The 19,452-nt window shown below is 45.2% G+C and overlaps 1 protein-coding gene across 2 annotated transcripts; it reads left to right on the top strand.

The window, feature by feature from the left end:
- The first annotated feature begins 1,489 nt into the window (after nucleotides 1–1,489).
- Nucleotides 1,490–14,584, top strand: TAP2 (transporter 2, ATP binding cassette subfamily B member). 2 transcript variants are annotated; one of them, XM_040644785.1, is made up of 13 exons: nucleotides 1,490–1,795; nucleotides 2,166–2,250; nucleotides 2,365–2,865; nucleotides 2,955–3,069; nucleotides 4,290–4,420; nucleotides 4,707–4,912; nucleotides 7,169–7,366; nucleotides 7,486–7,614; nucleotides 8,752–8,940; nucleotides 9,070–9,243; nucleotides 9,416–9,575; nucleotides 9,923–10,059; nucleotides 10,653–14,584. In XM_040644785.1, the coding sequence occupies exons 3-13, from the start codon at nucleotides 2,373–2,375 to the stop codon at nucleotides 10,830–10,832; spliced, it is 2,112 nt and encodes a 703-aa protein (XP_040500719.1). In that variant the 5' UTR covers nucleotides 1,490–1,795; nucleotides 2,166–2,250; nucleotides 2,365–2,372; the 3' UTR covers nucleotides 10,833–14,584. The 2 variants fall into 2 exon arrangements, with proteins under 2 accessions (XP_040500719.1, XP_040500718.1); XM_040644784.1 differs by lacking the exon at nucleotides 2,166–2,250 and having other exon boundaries at nucleotides 1,492–1,795.
- The last annotated feature ends 4,868 nt before the right edge of the window (nucleotides 14,585–19,452 follow it).

Raw genomic sequence — 19,452 nt, forward strand, 5'->3', positions numbered from 1 at the left:
TGTCTGGGAGTAGGTACTAGAACAATGGTTTTTGATGTGGCGTCAGATGGAAAAGCTTCCACCTCACATGTATATGGTGATTGGAAACATGGTACATTTACCTCAAATAACACTTTTGGGATACTGGATATTGAATGCAAAGATGGACATTAGGGGTTCAATTTCATGAGGTGTCATGCTCAATTGCAAGAGGACAGGACCATGATTGAAGAGGAAGAGAACTCCCTCCCTGAAGAGGGAAATATGAGTGAAATACACGCAGGTTAAGAAAATGAGACAGACATAATGAGATTCTCTGAATCATGCTGGAGCTGCAAGGAGCACAGACAATGTCCCCTCTTAGGGAGGGTTAATAAAAAAAAAACCTTGAAAGTAGTTAGCAGTTGAACAGGGAGCTTTTTTTTCCATTAGGGAGAGATTCTTAAAATCTCAGAATGGCAAGGTTGGAGACATTTTGCTTATCTTCTACTTCAAATACCCCCCCCCCCTTAAACTAGAAGTGCCTCATTGGTAAACATACCAGTAACATTTCATTTTTTTAAAAAAGATTATTTATTTATTTATTTATTTATTTATTTATTTATTTGACAGAGAGAGACAGCCAGCGAGAGAGGGAACACAAGCAGGGGGAGTGGGAGAGGAAGAAGCAGGCTCCCAGTGGAGAGCCTGATGTGGGGCTTGATCCCAGAACGCCGGGATCACGCCCTGAGCGGAAGGCAGATGCTTAATGACTGAGCCACCCAGGCGCCCCACCAGTAACATTTCAAAGGGGTGGTTTGGAACCCAAGTGATCCTTCCTTTGGGGAGATTTTGAGTTGGGGAGGTAGTTTCAATCTGAAGAGTTATTTCTGGAATAAACAAACCAGCATGTTCCATAGATGGGCTCTGGGTCAGGCAGGACCTATAGAATCCTGTCTACCACTTGATCAATGTTAAAATGGACCAGGAAACAAAGTCCGTCCTCCTCATATGCCAGAGGTGCTCCCATGACATAATCTGAAGCACACACCTAGAGGCACCTGAACACGTGTTCTGCTCAAGGAGTTGCCTTGAGGAGGGCGGATGAAGGTAAGAATCAGGGCCTTTCAGCTCAAAATCTGTGTAAGTGGAAACCCACTTAGGCCCCGGTGAAAGTGTCTGGGACCCTCTATTTAGGAGAGGTCCAGATTGTTTCTCGCTCAGAATCTGGCTCTGTTTTGACCCCAGACCCTGAAACTGGAGCTTTGGATGGAGGACGAAGCAGTTCTCAAAACAGGATGAGAGCTGGAGGCAAGAACATCCAGTGGTTCTCCAATTACAAAACATCTCATTCCTTGAAATAGCTTTATTTTACTTAATGACAATTTAAAACACTTGCAGAAGTTTTCTGTTCCAGGGTGATTGTTGCTAAGCACAAGAGGCTCCCTGCGGGGCGGGGCGCGTGCGCGCCCAGCTTGGCACTGGGCTTCCGCGCACGGCAGGTGTCGCGCGTCCCCCGCTGGTGGCCGCCCTGCCTGGAACCAGGGCTCGGTCTGGGGAAGCGAAAGCGAAAGCAAAAGTGGCGGGCGCCGGACGCCCCCGCTTGCAGACTGTCGCCAGCAGACAGAAGCGGGAAACGAAGGTGAGCCAGCGCGAGCGGATTTCAGAGCTCGGTGCTCAGCACGTAGCCGAACGCCCCCCCGGACGGAGGAGCTGCAGTCCCGAAGCCGCCGCCGGTGAGTTCAGGCGGCCGGCCGGAAGCCTGCAGCGCTAACCGACGCATCCCAACCCGCCACCCACTCCGCGCCCTCCTGCTTCCCGTCCCTCTGGCCTCCCGGTGAGTGCAAGGGAGCCGGCCGGACCGCAGGGCGGCTCTTCGGAACTCGGCAGCGGCTGGCGGTGGGGCATGGGGGGAGGGGGTCACGGGATTTTTCTTTTCTTTTCTTTTCTCTTTTCTTTTCTTTTCTTTTCTTTTCTTTTCTTTTCTTTTCTTTCTTTCTTTCTTTCTTTCTTTTTTTTTTTTTTTTTAAAGATTTTATTTATTTGAGAGAGCGAGAGCGAGAGAGATTATGAGCCGGGCTGGAGAGGCGGAGGGAGGAGAAGAAGGTTCCCCGTTGAGCAGGGAGCCCAGAGTCGGGGCTAAAGGCGCACACTTAACCGACTGAGCCACCCAGGCGCCCCAACGGGATTTTTTTTTTTTTTTAAAGGATGAGGCTCCCTCTGACAGGCAGAACGCCTTCTGTCATAAGCCGCCGTACCGATGGGCACCAGGGACCCAGGGGATCATTCAGGGTAGGGTTGGGTAAAATGAGAAACCGATGGGACGGGTTGAGCGGAGTCTGGGCGGTGAGCATAAGAGCGAGGATTGGGACCCCACCTCTGTAATTCCTCATCTTCTACTCCTAGATAACACCATGCTGTTCCCTGACCTGAGACCCTGGGCCTTCCTGCTGCTGGCAGACTCGGCTCTACTATGGCTGCTTCAGGGGACTCTGGGGGCTCTCCTTCCCCCAGGGCTTCCTGGCCTGTGGCTGGAGGGGACCCTGCGACTTGGAGGGCTCTGGTGGCTGCTAAAGGTGGGAGGACTGCTGGGATTGGTGGGAACACTGCTGGCCCCGCTCTGCCTGGGGACTCCGCTGTTTCTCTCTCTGAGGGCCCTGGTCCCAGGGGCCTTGAGTGCTCCCCCAGTCAGAGTGGCTTCAGCACCCTGGAGCTGGCTGCTGCTGGGGTATGCGGCTGTGTGGCTAGGCTGGGCCATGTGGGCTCTGCTGAGCTCTCCAGGAGCCCAAGAGACGAAGCAGGGCCAGGAGAACAATACAGACTTGATGTGGAGGCTGCTGAAGCTCTCCTGGCCAGACCTGCCTTACCTCCTTGCAGCCTTCTTCTTCCTTATTGTTGCCGTGTTGGGTGAGTCAGGAAGAGGGCATGGGAATCGGAGGTGGGCAAAGGCCCTTGCTGCCAGTATGTTCATCTGTTCTCCTTCATGCCTCTTACAGGTGAGACAGTCATCCCTTACTATTCGGGTCATGTCATTGACATCCTGAGAGGTGATTTCGACCCTGATGCCTTTACCAGCGCCATCCTTTTCATGTGTCTGTTCTCCATTGGGAGGTAGGTGATGCTTGATTGGGTTCATTTGCTAGCCCCACATCTTTACAGGGGCCCTCCATTTCCTAACTCTGTTTTCAGATCCTTTAGTACACGAAGCATAAAATACTGAAACCAAAATATGTGTGAATTTGTTTATTTGCGATTCTCTTTCACACACTCATCCATCCATCCATCCATCCATCCATCCATTCACCATATTTACCCAACATTATGCTTCCAATCCATACTTGCTACTCTTTGCTGAAACCAATTCCTCAGAAGTGACTCCCGGACCTATATTTCTACACCCAGCTCGAGTCTTGTAATCCACTTGTCTTCTTGACATTGCCATTGGACAACCCACTGTCACCTCACACTCTGCATATTCAGAGCTTCAACTGTATCACACTCCCTCCTGGTCTTCTTGAACATGGCTCCCTCTTTTATTCCCATGTACGAAACAATCAGTTTCTTAGGCTCCAAGCATCGGTATTGTTGATGCCTTTCTGATGTTCAGACACTAGCCCCATCATTTTCTGCTTTCAAAGTGTTTCTCCTTTGGCTCTTTTCTGGGGATTCTCACTGGGGTCACTGGAGTTCAAACCCTCCTCATTTTATGTCTCACTATCCCAACAGCCTTTTAAACAGAAACCATATTTTGTGAAATACTTGCTTCTATGCGTTCACATTTTTCCTTTAAGTTTTGTTGTATAAATGGTTGGCCTAAGAGGAATTCTCAACTGCAGGGACAATAGAGATGAGGGAACAGCATGTCTCTGGAGCTCCAGAGAAAGGGAAGGCAAGGGAATTCATGGCTGAGGTTCCCACAAGAAGGTAGGAAGAAGGACTTTGGGGTGGGGAGGAAAGAGACCAAGACAGAGGAGGAGAGTAAAGGGACAGCACTGAAGGAGGCCATAGGCTATTCCTTTGACAACATCTCTTCATTTCTGTTATAGTCTTCCCTGTGTCTAGCATGGAGTGAGCTCCATAGGTGCTCGTGAATTTGTATGTGTTATGATTCTGTTCCCACATCTAGCTCTCCCTGTCCTGTTTTTCCTCTCTCTGTTTATTCCTGCCCTTCCCCTTGTCTCCCTCTCCCGCTGCTTCTCTTCTGCCTCTCATGGTACACTTTCTCCAGCCTTGTATTTCTTTTCATTCTGTGCTTTCTCCTCTGCTTCTCTCACTCATTCCCTCCTTCTGTGCACCTGTGTCTCCATCCCGTGTTCCCTCCCCCCCCACAGCTCACTGTGTGCGGGCTGCCGAGGAAGCTGCTTCACCTTCACCATGTCCAGAATCAATGTGCGGGTCCGGCAGCTGCTTTTCTCCTCCCTTCTGCGCCAGGACCTCAGCTTCTTCCAGGATACTAAGACAGGTGGGGCCTGGAGTCCAGGTCTGGGATTCCCCTGGACATTTCTTGCCCCTCAGTTACCCTCCATCCCAGAAACAGCCTCTCTTCCCACCTACACCCACTGTGCCGGGGTGAGGAGCTGCTGAGCTGTCTTTTGGGACAGGGTAGTGAGATCACCTCCACCGGTCTCTGCAAGTGTGTTGGGGGGGGGGTGTTTAGAAGAGGGGGCAGTGCCAATGGGGAGGGTCGGGGGCAGTCTCTGGGGGTTCTGCATTACCCATGGTTTTCTCACCCGCTCTGTCCTCCCTAGGGGAGCTGAATTCAAGGCTGAACTCGGATACCAAATTGATGAGCTGCTGGCTTGCTTTTAACGCCAATGTGCTCTTGCGAAGCGTGGTCAAAGTGGTGGGGCTGTACAGCTTCATGCTCAGTCTGTCCCCTCGACTTGCCCTCCTCTCTCTGCTCAAGGTGCCTCTGGAAATAACGGCTCAAAAACTGTACGATGTCCGCCATCAGGTATGTGGGGGTGTTAGGGAATCCCCAGGGCAAAAGAAGGCTCTCCCAGGGGTCTTCTCTTCTCAGCCTCAAGAGCAGCAGTTCTGACAGGCCTGAGAAGGGCCCTGAGCCCTGGGACTTTGTGCAAGTGTGTGTGTGTGTGTGTGTGTGTGTGTGAGAGAGAGAGAGAGAGAGAGAGAGAGAGGAGAGAGGGAGAAGAAAAGGGAGCATTTTTCTGGGATCAGGATAACTTCTTATCAGATTCTCAAAGGCGTCTGTATATACCTTCCCCACAAAAGATTAAAAATGCTGTCTTAGAGGATTTTAGGTAGAGTTTTCCCCTTTCTAATCAGGGGAAGGAATTTGGATGGAATGTAGAGAAAGTAGAAAGTGTAGTCAGGAAGTCCTGAGTCGGAATCTCAGGTCTGCTTTCTCTCTTTTTAGAAAAATGATGGTAAAGTATACATAACATAAAATTTACCATTTTTACTAGTTTTAATTGTGCCATGTCAGTGGCATTAAGTATGTTCACATTGTTGTGCAATGATCACCACCATCCATCTCCAGAACTTTCTTCATCTTCCCAAGCTGAAACTCGGGACCTATTAAATCATAACTCCCCACTTTCCCTCCTCCCAGCCTCTGGCAATGACAGGTCTATTTTCTATGAATTTGCTTACTCTAGGTATCTCACGTAAGTGGGATCATACAGTATTTGTCTTTTTGTGATTGGCTTATTTCATTTAGCGTAATGTCCTCCAGGTTCATCCCTGCTGTAGCACGTGTCAGAATTTTCTTCCTTTTTCAGGCTAATATTCCACTGATGCATGGACCACATTTTGTTTATCCATTCATCTGTCGCTGGATGCTTGGGTGGCTCCCACCTTTTGGCTATTGTGAATAATGCTGCTGTGAACATGGGTGTGCGAATATCTGTTCAGGTCTCTGCTTTCAGTTCTGTTGGGTGTATACCCAGAGGTAGAATTGCTGGATCTCATGGTAATTCTGTTTTTAATATTGTGAAGAGCTGCCGCCATACTGTTTTCACAGGGCCTGCACCATTTTACATTCCCCTTGGCAATACACAAGGGTTTCGAGTTCTCCACATCCTTCTCCAACACTTGTTATCTTCTGTTTATTTCTTCTTTATTACATCCCCGGTACTTATTGATCTTACAACTGGAAGTTTGTGCCTTTTGACCACCTTCCCCCAATCAATCCCCCACCCCTGCCTCTGGTCTCTGGTAACTACAAATCTGATTTCTTTTTCTTTGATTTTTTTTTCTTTAAATAGAACATATAAATGAGATCATACAGTATTTGTCTTTCTGTCTGGCTTATTTCATTTAGCATAATGCCCTCGGGGTCCATCCATGTTTGTGCAAGTGGCAGGATTTCCTTCTTTCTTACGGCTGAGTAAAATTCTGCTGTATGCATACATGCGCTGCTTTTTAAAAAATAACAGCCCTCCTAATTTTTATGAGATGCTAGCTCACCATGGTTTTGATTTGCATTTCCCTAATGACTGGTGGTGTTGAACATCCTTTCATGAGCTTGTTGGCCATTTTTATATCTTTTTCAGAGAAATGTCTGTTTAAGTTCTTTGCTCCTTTTTAAAATTGGGTTATGTTTTACTTGTTGAATTGTAGGACTTCTTTCACTATTCTGGATATTAGCCCCTTATCAGATACATGATTTAAAAATGCTTTCTCCCACTCGGTGGGTTTCCTTTTTGGTGGATAGAGTTGTTTGATACACAAAAGTTTTAAATTTTGAGGAAGACCAACTTATCTGTTTTTTCTTTTGTTGCATGTGCTTTAGGTGTATATCCAAGAAATCATCACTAAATCTAGTGTCATGGAGCTTTGCTCCAGTGTTTTCTTCTAAGAGTTTTATGGTTTTAACTCTGGTTTAGGTTTTTGATCCGTTTTGAGTTACATCCTCCCCCCCACCTTCTGTTAACTAGCTGTGGCCCCTTAGGAAAATGATCCCTCTGCCTTCATTCAGACACCAAGGGTGGTGTGAATCCCATAAATGAAGGGGCCAAAACCGCCTGTGCCCCCTGTACTACCCAGCACTGAGAGCTCAGTAACATTTTGTTCCCTTCCTTTCTACTCTCGTTAGTCCTTCTGGAAGGAAATGTAGGAAAGAGGGAAAGAGGACAGTGAGATGTTTTTAGGTAGCTCGGGGGAGCATCTCCAGGGCAGGGATGAGACATGGGGGGTCTCCTGTCTTCTGTCCCATCAGCCCCTTACACCCCCTGGCTCACTTTTGCAGGCAGTGCTTCGGGAGATCCAGAATGCTGTGGCAAAAGCAGGACAGGTGGTGCGGGAGGCAGTTGGAGGGCTGCAGACCGTGCGCAGTTTTGGGGCCGAGGAGCATGAGCTTGGTCTCTATAAGGAGGCCCTGGAACAGTGCCGGCAGCTGTGGTGGCGACGAGACCTGGAACGTGCCCTCTACGTACTCTTTCAGAGGGTGAGGAGGCTGCGTGGCTGGGGGTAGGACCCAGGGAGGGCCAGGGAAGGCAGTTGGGTCCCCGCTGCTCAGGGTGGTAGGAGCGGACTCCTTCTCAGTGCTCTCTTCTTGCCCTGCAGATGCTGCACCTGGGAATGCAGGTGCTGATGCTGAACTGTGGACTGCAGCAGATCCTGGCCGGGGACCTCACCCAGGGTGGGCTGCTCTCCTTCCTGCTCTACCAGGAGGACATGGGCCATTATGTGCAGGTGAGTCAGGAGCCTGGACATAGTCTTTATCCCCCCTGTTTTTCTCTCTGGCCTCTGGGCCTTGGGCTTTATTTGCACCCCTTAAAAATACAAAACCAAACCAAACCCCAACTCATTGTAGTATGGAGAATTTCAAACATACGCAAAGAAAAAAAAAAGATAAACTATAATGAACTTGCATATACCCATCACCTGCTTTACAGTTATCAACTCATGGCCGCTGCGTTTCAACGGTACCCCCACCCCTATGATTTTGAAGCAAATTTAAGACACAGTTTTATCTGTAAATGCCTCAGGGCGTACCTCTAAAACATGAACATTAAAAAAATATAACCATGAAGCCCTTATCGCACCAAAACAGTGTAACAGTAATTCCTAAAATTCATCAGATACAGGGGTCGTATTTCCACTTGTCTCGTATATGTAACGTGTGTGTATATTACACTTATCTCTCTTCTGTAGGCCTGTGGTAGCATCAGCCATTAGTGCCCAGTGCCTAGATCCATTAAAATTATGAGGGGCTGCAAGACAGAGACGCTCTACCATTCCTCCACTTATTAGCGGGACTACATCTCTCCAGGGAGACTTACCCTCGCTACTCTTTGGTGACCCAGTGGTGCAGCTGGAGTAGGAAAGGCCGAAGAGCATTTAGTTCTTGCCCTATATTTACCAGTTTTCAAAGAGAGTTACTTCACCTTGGTCTTTATTTTAGAATTTTCTTAGATATTTGTGAAACATCTTCTGTGTATGGAGAGCGGTGCTAGGTACGCTGGTGGCTGCAAAGATGAGGTGGGCACAGTGCCTGCTTTTAAGGAGCCCCCTGGCCAGTTAGGCAGCACAGAACGGTGCACAGGTAATACAGAAAGGTAATTGGCGGGTCTGGGGACAGAAGTAGCGCTGAACAGGAGGAGTATGGACCTCTCTATCCTTTACATTGCAGGTTGGCCCGCTAGGGTATTGGGTTGCCTTTGAATTCCATCTAAATTGCACCTTTAGGGGTAGGGAACCCTTTTTGGATGAGGGGAGGGGAAGCTTGGCGTGGGCGGAGTGTGGCAGGGGAGTGTGTGAAGAGCTGGGGAGCTGGTTTTCCGGTGAAGCTGCATTCGATTAGCTGACCCCTCCATTCCTCTTTTCCAGACCCTGGTTTACATGTGTGGGGATATGCTCAGCAACGTAGGGGCTGCCGAGAAGGTGTTTCAGTACCTGGACCGAAAGCCAAATCTGCCCCCGCCTGGGACGCTGGCCCCTCCCACTCTGCGGGGGCTGGTGGAATTCCAGGATGTCTCCTTCGCGTATCCCAACCGCCCGGACCAGCCTGTGCTCAAGGTGTCTGAAAGGGGCCCCGCTCCCAGGCAGCCTGTGGGTCCTTTGCCCTGAGAAGCGGATCGTCTCTCCGACAGAACGAGAAGGGGAGGGCCCTGAGGCAAGCCTCTGACCGTTTCCTGGCTTTTCTAGGGGCTGACGTTCACCCTGCGTCCTGGTCAGATGACGGCCCTGGTGGGGCCCAACGGGTCCGGGAAGAGCACAGTGGCTGCCCTGCTGCAGAATCTGTACCAGCCCACCGGGGGACGGCTGCTGCTGGATGGGCAGCCCCTCTCCCAGTATGAGCACCGCTACCTGCACCGACAGGTGGGTGGCCGCGGAGGAAGAAGAGGGGCAGGAGATAGGAGGGGAGAAGCGGGTGCAGAGAGCACGGCCGATCCGTGGGAAGCAGCACAGGGAGCCTATTCTGAGGGAGCTAGAGCAGGAGGAAAAGCGGATCCCTGACGCACCGTCCCCTACTCCCATCCCCTCTGCACAGGTGACTTCGGTGGGGCAGGAGCCCGTGCTCTTCTCCGGTTCTGTGAGGGACAACATTGCCTACGGGCTGAAGAGCTGCAGTGATGAGCAGGTGATGGCTGCGGCCCAGGCCGCCAACGCCGACGGCTTCATCCAGGAGATGGAGCACGGGCTGTATACAGGTACGTTCGGTCAGAAGAGGAACTGAAGCTGCTGCTTGGGGGTGCGGGTTGTGTCTGCTGTTTCCTTGCCCTTTGCTTGGCTCCCACTTGTCCACCTTCCTCAGCACCAGGAGTTCTCTAGTTGGCCCTCGGGGTTGGGAGTCTTTGTTCCCGGCAGCCTCAGGGTAGTTGTGGCCCTCTCCGAGGGCAGCCCCAGCAGGTGTCCACCCCCCCGCCTTCCTGACACCGGCTCTCACGCCTCCTAATGGGTGCTGGTGGAAGGACCAGTTGTGCACTTGCCCGTGCTCGTGGGGAGGACTTGTCGTGGCCACTTGTGTCTGAAGAAAGGTGTTTCTGCGTTTCCTCAGATGTAGGGGAGAGAGGCAACCAGTTGGCTGTGGGACAGAAACAGTGTCTGGCCATTGCCCGGGCCCTTGTGCGGGACCCACGAGTCCTCATCCTGGATGAAGCCACCAGTGCCCTGGACGTCCAGTGTGAGCAGGCGGTGAGTACTGGTGTGGGAGGGCGGGGCGGTGGGACCTGAGCGGCACGTTTGAAGGACCAGCTAGTGCAGAATTGGGCAGAGGCAAGACGAACGGCCCACTAGTGGAAGAGTAGCTGTGCTTTGGCAGGGGGTGGGGAGTGGAACGGAGAGTATGGGGTGTGGGACCACCCCCCCTTCTCCACAGCTCCCTTTTCTGTGTGCCTCCTGCAGCAGGACAGCTGAGAGAGACGCGGTGCAGGGTCTGTCGTCCACTCTTCCCACGTTGTCATCTTTCACGCCTTCTTTACGCCATGAGAGGTGGTGCCCAGTTGGGATATGGTGCCCATCCTGTTCTTACCTTTCCCTTTATTTTTTAAAAATATTTTATTTATTTGAGAGAGCGAGAGAGCGAGAGCAAGTGAGAGAGCTCAAGCAGGGGGAGCAGCAGAGGGAGAGGGAGAAGCAGACTCCCTGATGAGCAGGGAGCCCGACTTGGGCCTTGATCCCAGGACTCTGGGATCATAACCTGAGCCTAAGGCAGACACTTAACCAACTGAGCCCCCCAGCCGCCCGTGTTCTTATGTTTCTGAGGCGTTATGATCCTCCCCCTTCAGCTGCAGGACTGGAAATCCCGCGGGGACCGAACGGTGCTGGTGATCGCTCACAGGCTGCAGACGGTGCAGAGTGCGGACCAGATCCTGGTGCTCAGGCAGGGGGAGCTGCTGGAGCGCGCGCAGCTCATGGAGGGGCAGGACCTCTATTCCCGCCTGGCGCAGCAGCTCCTGGAGGACTGAGGCCCCAGGCACACGCGGCCCTTCTCATGGCCATCTCCATGACCCAGGGTAGCTCGTGCTGGGAGTTTCGCTGCGCTTGTGCCCCTAGGTACTTGCTCCTAGAGCTGGGGGCATGGTGGAAGTTTGGAGCATGTGTGCTCCTAGCGGGGCGGGGAGTCCCCGGAGGTGGGGGTGGGGGCTGCCGTCTGTTTCCAAGATCCTCATTTCCCTGGTGCTGAGTAGTGTGTTGTGGCATAATATATCTATTTAAAAATATTTTCCTTATTATGTAAATAGCACTTACGCATCGAGAAAAGTAAAACTAACCTTTGTTTCACTTCCCAGAGGTCACCATAGCTACTATTTTGCCAGCTACCTGTGTCTTATCTGTTCTTTGAGATAGATATTAGCCAATATGATGGAAATATTCATGAGGTTGCCTTTCTGTATCTTTCTCCATTCTCACTGATGTCTGATATTCTGGGGGAGCCTAAGGTAGAGAGGCATAAAGCACAGTTTCCTAATTAACAATGTTAAAACATTGGTAATATCTACCATTTATAGAGTTTTAATATGAATAGGAACGATGCAAACGTTTTTCAGGTATTATCATACTTAGTCCTTTTCCTCAACCCTATGAGGTTGGTTGTTATTATCCCCATCTTACAGATGAGGAGACTGAGTCTCAAAGAGATTAAACAACTTTTCCAAGGTTACACAGGGCTGGAGTTGGAGTTGAATCCAGGCCTGACCCCTGAGTCCACAATCTCAACCAATAAATTATATGACATCATGTGTTCCTAATCTTGAATTCATACTCAGATCCAGTCAATAGCTCGGAATCCACTGCCTTCTCTCTAGCCCCATTGTTATTACAACTTTCACTTAGTCTTAGATGATCTCATCTCCAGAGAGGTTTCCCCACCGTTGGTTCACTGGTGCTGAACCACTGGTTCATTTGGTGCTGACTGAGCCGTTCTTCACGAAGTCATTTTTCTTTCTAGCAGACACATAAGATGACCTCACTTCCATAAAGTCCTTCAAGCGCTCTTCATCCCTTTCTGCTCCGATCTTCTCACGGCATGCAAGGTTGTGCAGCTCATTCGCAGCACCCTTTCCTGTTGCATTAAGCTCCCACTGCAAACTTACAGCCCTCCTCATGCCTTTGTGCCTTTGCACATGGTGTGTTCTTGCTATTTCCTGAACCACCCTTCCCGATTTACCCCAAGTCCTTCAAGGCTTAACTCAGGGGTGAGGTCTTCCAGGAAGCCTTTTCTGATCGCAGTCTGGAGAAAGTGTCCTTTCCTTGCCCTTTTATCCCCCAGGGCTTACCTCTTTCACAGCCTGTAGTAAACTCCTTATCCTCCCACCCCTCTGTTTTCCCACTAGACCATGACCTCCTGGGGGGAAGGCCATATATCTTATCAAACTTTATATCAACTACCTGGCTCAGGGCTCGATTCAAAGCAGACAATAAGCAAATGTCTGTTGCACAAATGAGTAAATCTTCTCTGTCCTGCCTCCTCTTGCCAACCACTGAAAATTCAGAGCTGTGAACATTACTGCCTTTTGGGAGGGACTTACCTTTGAAGGTTCCTATTCTAGGAAAGAGAAACTTTCACATTCCCAGAAACACCAGGTACTTTCCAGCTCCAGCAAGGAACTAGCCAGAACTTCTGCTGTTTTTTTTTTTTTTTTCTTCCTGGTAACTGTTGTTGGGAACCCGGCAGGGTGAGAGTAGGGAGCTTTCTTATGCAGATAAGCCTTTGCTTCCTTCTGCTGTTTGCGTCTCCAGTATCACTGAATGTGAAATACCCACGTGGAGAGAGACAAGTCTGGCCTAATTCCTTCCCCTCTCAACCAAAGGTCCTTCCTCTATTTATACAATGGAGATAATCATTCCTGTATCTCCCAACCTTAGGGAAACTGTTGCCCTCATGGAGGAAGATAATCTGTTAAATTCATTGATATCCTCAGTATGACACCCATAGGCTCCTAATAGTTCAAGCTAGAAGGGATATCCTCAGTATGACACCCATAGGCTCCTAATAGTTTAAGCCTAGAAGGCATCTTAAAATAACATAGCTGTCAAATCTTACTTTACAGAAAGAAAAACTGGCCTGAAATTGCAGGGCTACTCAGTGATTGAGCTGGGAAGAAAACTCAGGCATCCAGATGGGCAGTTCAGAAAGCTGCAGCAGACCTCAGGATCTTAGGATGTCTCGAAAGTTGGTTATCTCAGGGAGAGTCCTTATGTCAGGGACACATTCTGGAAATGTTCGCTGGAGGTCAGAGTGTGGAACTCTGGTGAATACCTACAAGTGTGGTCTGTCTGGTAACCACAGATATGAGTAATTCTAGTCTGTTCCCGAGTTCTAGTTCTTTTCATTCACCCTGCCTTCCCTCCAACACCATTTGATCTGCCTGCCCGTTAACTTCCCCTTCTTGTCACTTACTTGAGGCATCTTTCCCCTTTGGTCACATTTTACTCTTTCCAAAGGATGATATGAATGGAGAGGGGAAACCTCTGGATCCCCCAGACAACCTCCCACCCCATCTGCTTTGCCCAGTGTGAAAATGGCATTGAATTTCAAGTCCTTTATTCCTCAGCCGAGTAGGGTAGCCCACTTGCAGTAAACATGGGAGTTGTGATTCAAGAGCAGGAAGAGTGCAGTTGTCAGAATTTTGGAGAAAGTAGTAGGGAGTAAGGAAAACAAAGATCTTTCTGGTTTTTGGCGCTGACTGAGCCAAAAAAGCACCCGTCTGACTGAGTCTGATGCCCATCTAGTGATCCTAGGAAATACTGGGTTTTGAACCTAGAGTTTTATGGACTTATGAATTGTAATAACTTTGATGACAATAATCATTCAAGTGCTATGCTAAGTGCCTGACTTATATCTTTGTACTTTATCTTCGAGATAATCCTGTGTGGCAGATATTAATATATCAATTCTAAGAATGAGAAAATGGAGGTTTAGGCACATTGCCTGGGTCACAAAGCTTGGAAGAGGTGGACTCTGCCCATCTTTACAATAAAACTCCTGAAAAGAGTTGCCTGTACTCCCTCTGTCTGCTTACCCTCCTACTATTCTTTTTTTTTCTAAAGATATAATTTATATAAATAGGCAATATATTAATGTGATTTAAAATTCAAAAGCCACAAAAAGGTATGCAGAGGAAACCCTCACTCCCATCCCTCCCATGGTTTGCCAAGACCCCTTGCACACGCAGTCCATGCTCCAAGCTTTATGTTTATCCTTCTAGGGAAATTTCATGTATATTTAAGCAAATATGTATATGTGTTCTTGTTCCCTATTTTCACAAATAGCAGGTTGTTAGATCCACTGCTCTGAACTTTCTTTTTTACACTTAGAAATATATGACTATATAGCATTCTATTTTATGGTAGTACCGTATTTCATTTAGCTTGTCTTCTCCTATTGGTGGGTAATTTCATTTAGCTTGTCTTCTCCTATTGGTGGGTAATGGAAGTCTTTAGCTATTTAAGCAATGCCTTGTGTAGACATTATAATACACATGTGCAAGAATATCTGTAGGGTAAAATTCTAAAGGGGGAGTTGCTGAGTCCAGGTGTGTATACATTACTAATATTGCTATATGTTGCAAAATTGCCTTCCTGTAGGTTGTATTCATGCGCAGTTCCATCAGCAATATGTGAATTTATCTGTTTCCCCACATGCTCATCAACACAGAGTGTTGTTAAATTAACTTTTTAGGTTTTGTCAATCTTATGGATAAAAAGTGACATCATATGGTAGTTGTCATTTGTTTTTCTTTTATTACCACTTACATAAGGATACTAAATTCAGCAAGAAAAATTGGGACACAGGAAGCAAAGATGAGAAACACACACACACAAAACAATAACAACAAAACATCTGTCTAAAATATTGAAATCAGAATGAGGAATGAAAGATGACTATAAAAGTCACTAACAGTTATGACTATTAAATTTAAGAACACGATAGAACAATCACAACATGAGAATGAAGCAGATAAAGTAAAACATTCTAAAGCCTTTGTCTTATTTGGAAGGAGGGTAGAGTTTAACTTTGGATGTTGCCAGTTTAGGTAGCTATGTTAAAACGTAGGGGTAAAAATAGAGTTACCCTATGTCCCAGCAACTGCACTACTAGGTATTTACCCAAAGGATACAAACATAGTGATCCAAAGGGGCACCTGCACCCCAATGTTTATAGCAGCAATGTCCACAATAGCCAAACTATGGAAAAAGCCCGGATGTCCACTGACAGATGAATGGATAAAGAAGATGTGGTATATATGTATATGATGGAATACTACTCAGCCATCAAAAAGAATGAATTCTTGCCATTTGCAATTACATGGATAGAACTAGAGTATATTATGCTAAGTTAAATAAGTCGATCAGAGAAAGAAAAATACCATAGGATTTCACTCATATGTGAAATTTAAGAAACAAAACAGATGAACATAGGGGAAGGGAAGGAACAATAAAATAAGATCAAAACAGAGAGGGAGGCAAATCATAAGAGATTCTTAACTATAGGAAATAAACTGAAGGTTGCTGGAGGGATGTGCGTGGGGGATGGGGAATTGGGTGATGGGCATTAAGGAGGCCAGTTGATGTGATGAGTGTTGGGTGTTACATGCAACTGATGAATCACTGAATTCTACCTCTGGAACTAATAGTGCAGTATATGTTAATTAAATTGAATTTAAATAAAAAAAATTTAAAAATTGTAGGGGTAACTCTAATATAATTAGAATTTAAAATTCTTAAGCCAGTAAGAGGAAATTAGAGAATATTTTAAAAATGTAATCAATTTAATATAAGTGATGAAAGGAGAAAAAAGGAAGCAAAGAAAGAACATAACAAAATAGAAAACACAATAATAGTAGAAACAAATCCAGATAATTTAGTAATTGCAATAAATGTAAATAGCTTAAATTTGAAGGTAAAAGAAAGAGGTTTTCAGATTGGATTAATAATACAGCTGTCCCGCCCTTATCTGTGGGGGATATGTTCCAAGACCCCCCAGTGGATGCCCAAAACCACAGATAGTTACTGAACTCCATGTATACTTTGATTTTCTCTATATGTACATGCCTATAATAAGGTTTAATTATAAATTAGGCATAGTAAGAGATTAAGAACAGTAACTAATAATAAAATAAAACAAATATAACAACATACTGTAATAAAAGTTATGTATTGTTTCTTTCTCTCAAAATACCTTATTGGACTGTGCTCACCCTTCTTATGATGATGTGAGATGATAAATGACTATGTGATGAGATGAAGTGAGGCAAGTGATGTAGGCATTGTGGTCTAGCATTAGACCACCATTGACCTTCTGACCTGTTGTCAGAAGGAGGATCATTGGCTTGTGGGTGGCAGTTGACCACATGTCACTGAAACTGCAGAAAGTGAAGCCGTGGGTAAGGGGATCACAAAATCCAGTTACATGCTCTTCACATTAATCACAAGGAAAACCTAAAGACATGAAAAGGTTAAAATAAAAACCATGTAATAAGATATACAAAATGGACACTAACAGAAGACAATGTTTGTAGTTACTTTGATACCTAAAAATATAGTCGAAGGCCAAAGTCATTAGTGGAAACAAAGACGATCATTGAATAATGATAAGAAGTCACTAGAACATTATACTGAAGCAGACTCAGTCTACACTTAGCAAAAATACCACAAAATAGGTAGGTAAATATAGACAGAATTATAAGAAGAAATTGACAAACATTTTTCTCAATAATTGTAGATTGAGTGGAAAAATGAGTAAGGATATAGAATAAGCTTATTGATGGCCTTGTCTATAATATCTGGGAGTCTCAAACTATCTCACAAAATGGATAAACCAAGTATTCATATTTAGAACATATTAAGAGTACAAAGGTAAACACAAAGAAAATGGAAGAGGAGAGGAGAAGATGTAAGCTGGCACTTTTATGATGTTCATAACTAATAGAAACTGTCTAAAGAAAAAGGAAACTAATTGTATTATATAAGAATAAAGTTATCAGGACAATCCCCAAATATACAGCTTTTAAAATATCTGAAAAACTGCAATTAAGAAAACATGAGACACAATGAAAGCTTTTCTAAAAGAAATACATAGGTGGCATATTTAACAGAAAATGATATTATTTACAAATCAAAAATTACACTGAATCTATTTGCTATACTAATTGTAAACGGGCTTTAACTGACATATAAAACAAAAGCAGTTTTAGATTAGACTGAATGAAAAACTGCTAAAATAGAGTGACTCAGAAAGTCCATTCATTTATTCAAAAAATAACATGGTGGGAAAGGCACAGCAAAAGAATGCAAACAAAAAGGAAGCAGAGGTCACAACACTATTATTAAAAAGGCAAAATTCAAACAGAAAAAGTTGGTGTAAAATTCATAATGGATATATAAGAGATGTGCATTTAAGTTCTAGATAGCACATAAAGAACTCTCATAAAGCTGAAATTAAGGGAGATATAAGGAAAATATTCAGAAATGTACTAATATTAGGTGACTTTAATTTACTTTTCTCAGTGGACAAAAATAAATATGATCACAGAAGATATGCCAACAGTATAAAATTAGATCTGATGGACCTATATTAAACTTTCTTTATTAAAAACAGAGAACATATCTTTTCAAGTTCCAGCAAAACATTAGTGGAAATGGACTACGGTACAAAAAAACCTCAGTAAGTTCCTAAAAATAGAAATGATATAGATACTATTCTCTGACCGTAATGGAACAAGCTGGATAATAATAACAAAGTTAGAAAAGAAAAATACTTCTCCACGTAGGCACTTAAAGAAACTATTTCTTTCTTGATCAGAGAGAAAAACAAAAATGAAAATTTCTAGAAAAATGATAATTAAAAATCACATATCAAAAGTCTCGAGATATAGCTCAGGCAGTGCTCAGCAGAGAATTCATGGCCTTAGTTGCTTAAATCAATGAAAGGAAAGAAGGAAACCAAGCGAATTAAGTGAAAAGAGCAGCATACTTAGTCACATGAGAACAGGAGCAGATAATAAAAATAAAAGCAGAAATTGAAGAGTTAGAAAATGGAAAAATAGAATAAATTCAAAAGTTCTAAAAAATTTCAATAAAAATAAACCACTGACAAACCTAATCAAGAAAAAAGTAGAGAAAATAAGAAATGACAAGGACAACATTAATACATGAACAGGGGAAAATCATAAGAAATTGTTCAATTTTTTAAAAAGATTTTATTTATTTATTTGACAGAGATAGAGACAGCCAGCGAGAGAGGGAACACAAGCAGGGGGAGTGGGAGAGGAAGAAGCAGACTCATAGCGGAGGAGCCTGATGTGGGGCTCGATCCCATAACGCTGGGATCACGCCCTGAGCCGAAGGCAGACGCTTAACGACTTCGCCACCCAGGCGCCCCAAGAAATTGTTCAATTTTATAAAAATAAACTTGAAAACTTGGGTTGAATGAATAATTCTCTTGAAAAATACACCAAAACCAATCCCTTTAGAGGTAGAATATTTGTATAGAATAATTTCCAATGAAGAAACAGGAAAAGTTGTAAAAGAGCTACCCCAGTAAAAGCTCCAGCCAGGTCCAGACATTTAGGGCAATGTAATAAAGTCTTTAAAGAAAAACAAAAAAAAAGAAAATTCTAATCCTAATTAAATGGTTCAGCAGCAGCAAATGTGTTCTTTTAGTGAAGTAAGTATAATACCAATGTTAAACTATGACAATGCATTAAAATAAAAACTGTAGATGAATTTACTTATTAATATTGATGCAAAAATCCTTAAAAATATTTATAATATTCTGTTTACAACAGAATCTAGCATGAATTGAAAAAACAAAACAAAACATCAAGATAGGTTGGGTTTGTTCTAGAGAGACTTTTTAAAGTTCATAATATGATAATTTCAGTGGGTATTTCCTAAGAATAATGAGTTTAAGTAAACAAATTAGCAGAACAAAACACCACCAACATTCACTTTTTCCAGGATGATGTGGTGGACAAAACCATCCTAGGAGAACGGTGTCACATAGTAAGCATATATCAGTATGTTGGGTGGATCCGCCCAGCCAGCCGTCGTATCAAAGCCCAGACCCTTGGTTCCTCATTCTCAAATGGATTCTCACTGACTCAGATCACAAGTTTGCTTCCGACACCCCAGATTCCAACAATTTCTGTTGTCTCTCATATTCTTTCCTTCTTACCTTTCCCCTCATGTCACCACCGAGGGAGAATTTAGCAAGTGTTTTGAGCTGGCAAAATTCTTAGCTTAGTACAGTTCCTTCAGTTAAACCGTGTCTCAGCATACAGTGTTCCCTAAACATATGTCTTAATTTTCTTTTTTAAATAAGATTTTACTTATTTATTAATTTGAGAGAGAGTGCAAGGTGGTAGGAGCAGAGGGAGAGGGACAAGCAGACTTTGCACTCAGTGTGGAGCCCGATGCAGGGCTTAATCCCATGTCGCTGAGATCATTACCTATGCCAAAATCAAGAGTCAGATGCTTAACCAACTGAGCCACCCAGGCACCCCTACCCCATTCCTTCCTTCCTTCCTTCCCCCCTTCCTTCCTTCCTTCCTTCCTTCCTTCCTTCCTTCCTTCCTTCCTTCC

The sequence above is a fragment of the Ursus maritimus genome, unplaced genomic scaffold (assembly GCF_017311325.1).
Source record: "Ursus maritimus isolate PB19 unplaced genomic scaffold, ASM1731132v1 scaffold_30, whole genome shotgun sequence".
Lineage (NCBI taxonomy): Eukaryota > Metazoa > Chordata > Mammalia > Carnivora > Ursidae > Ursus > Ursus maritimus.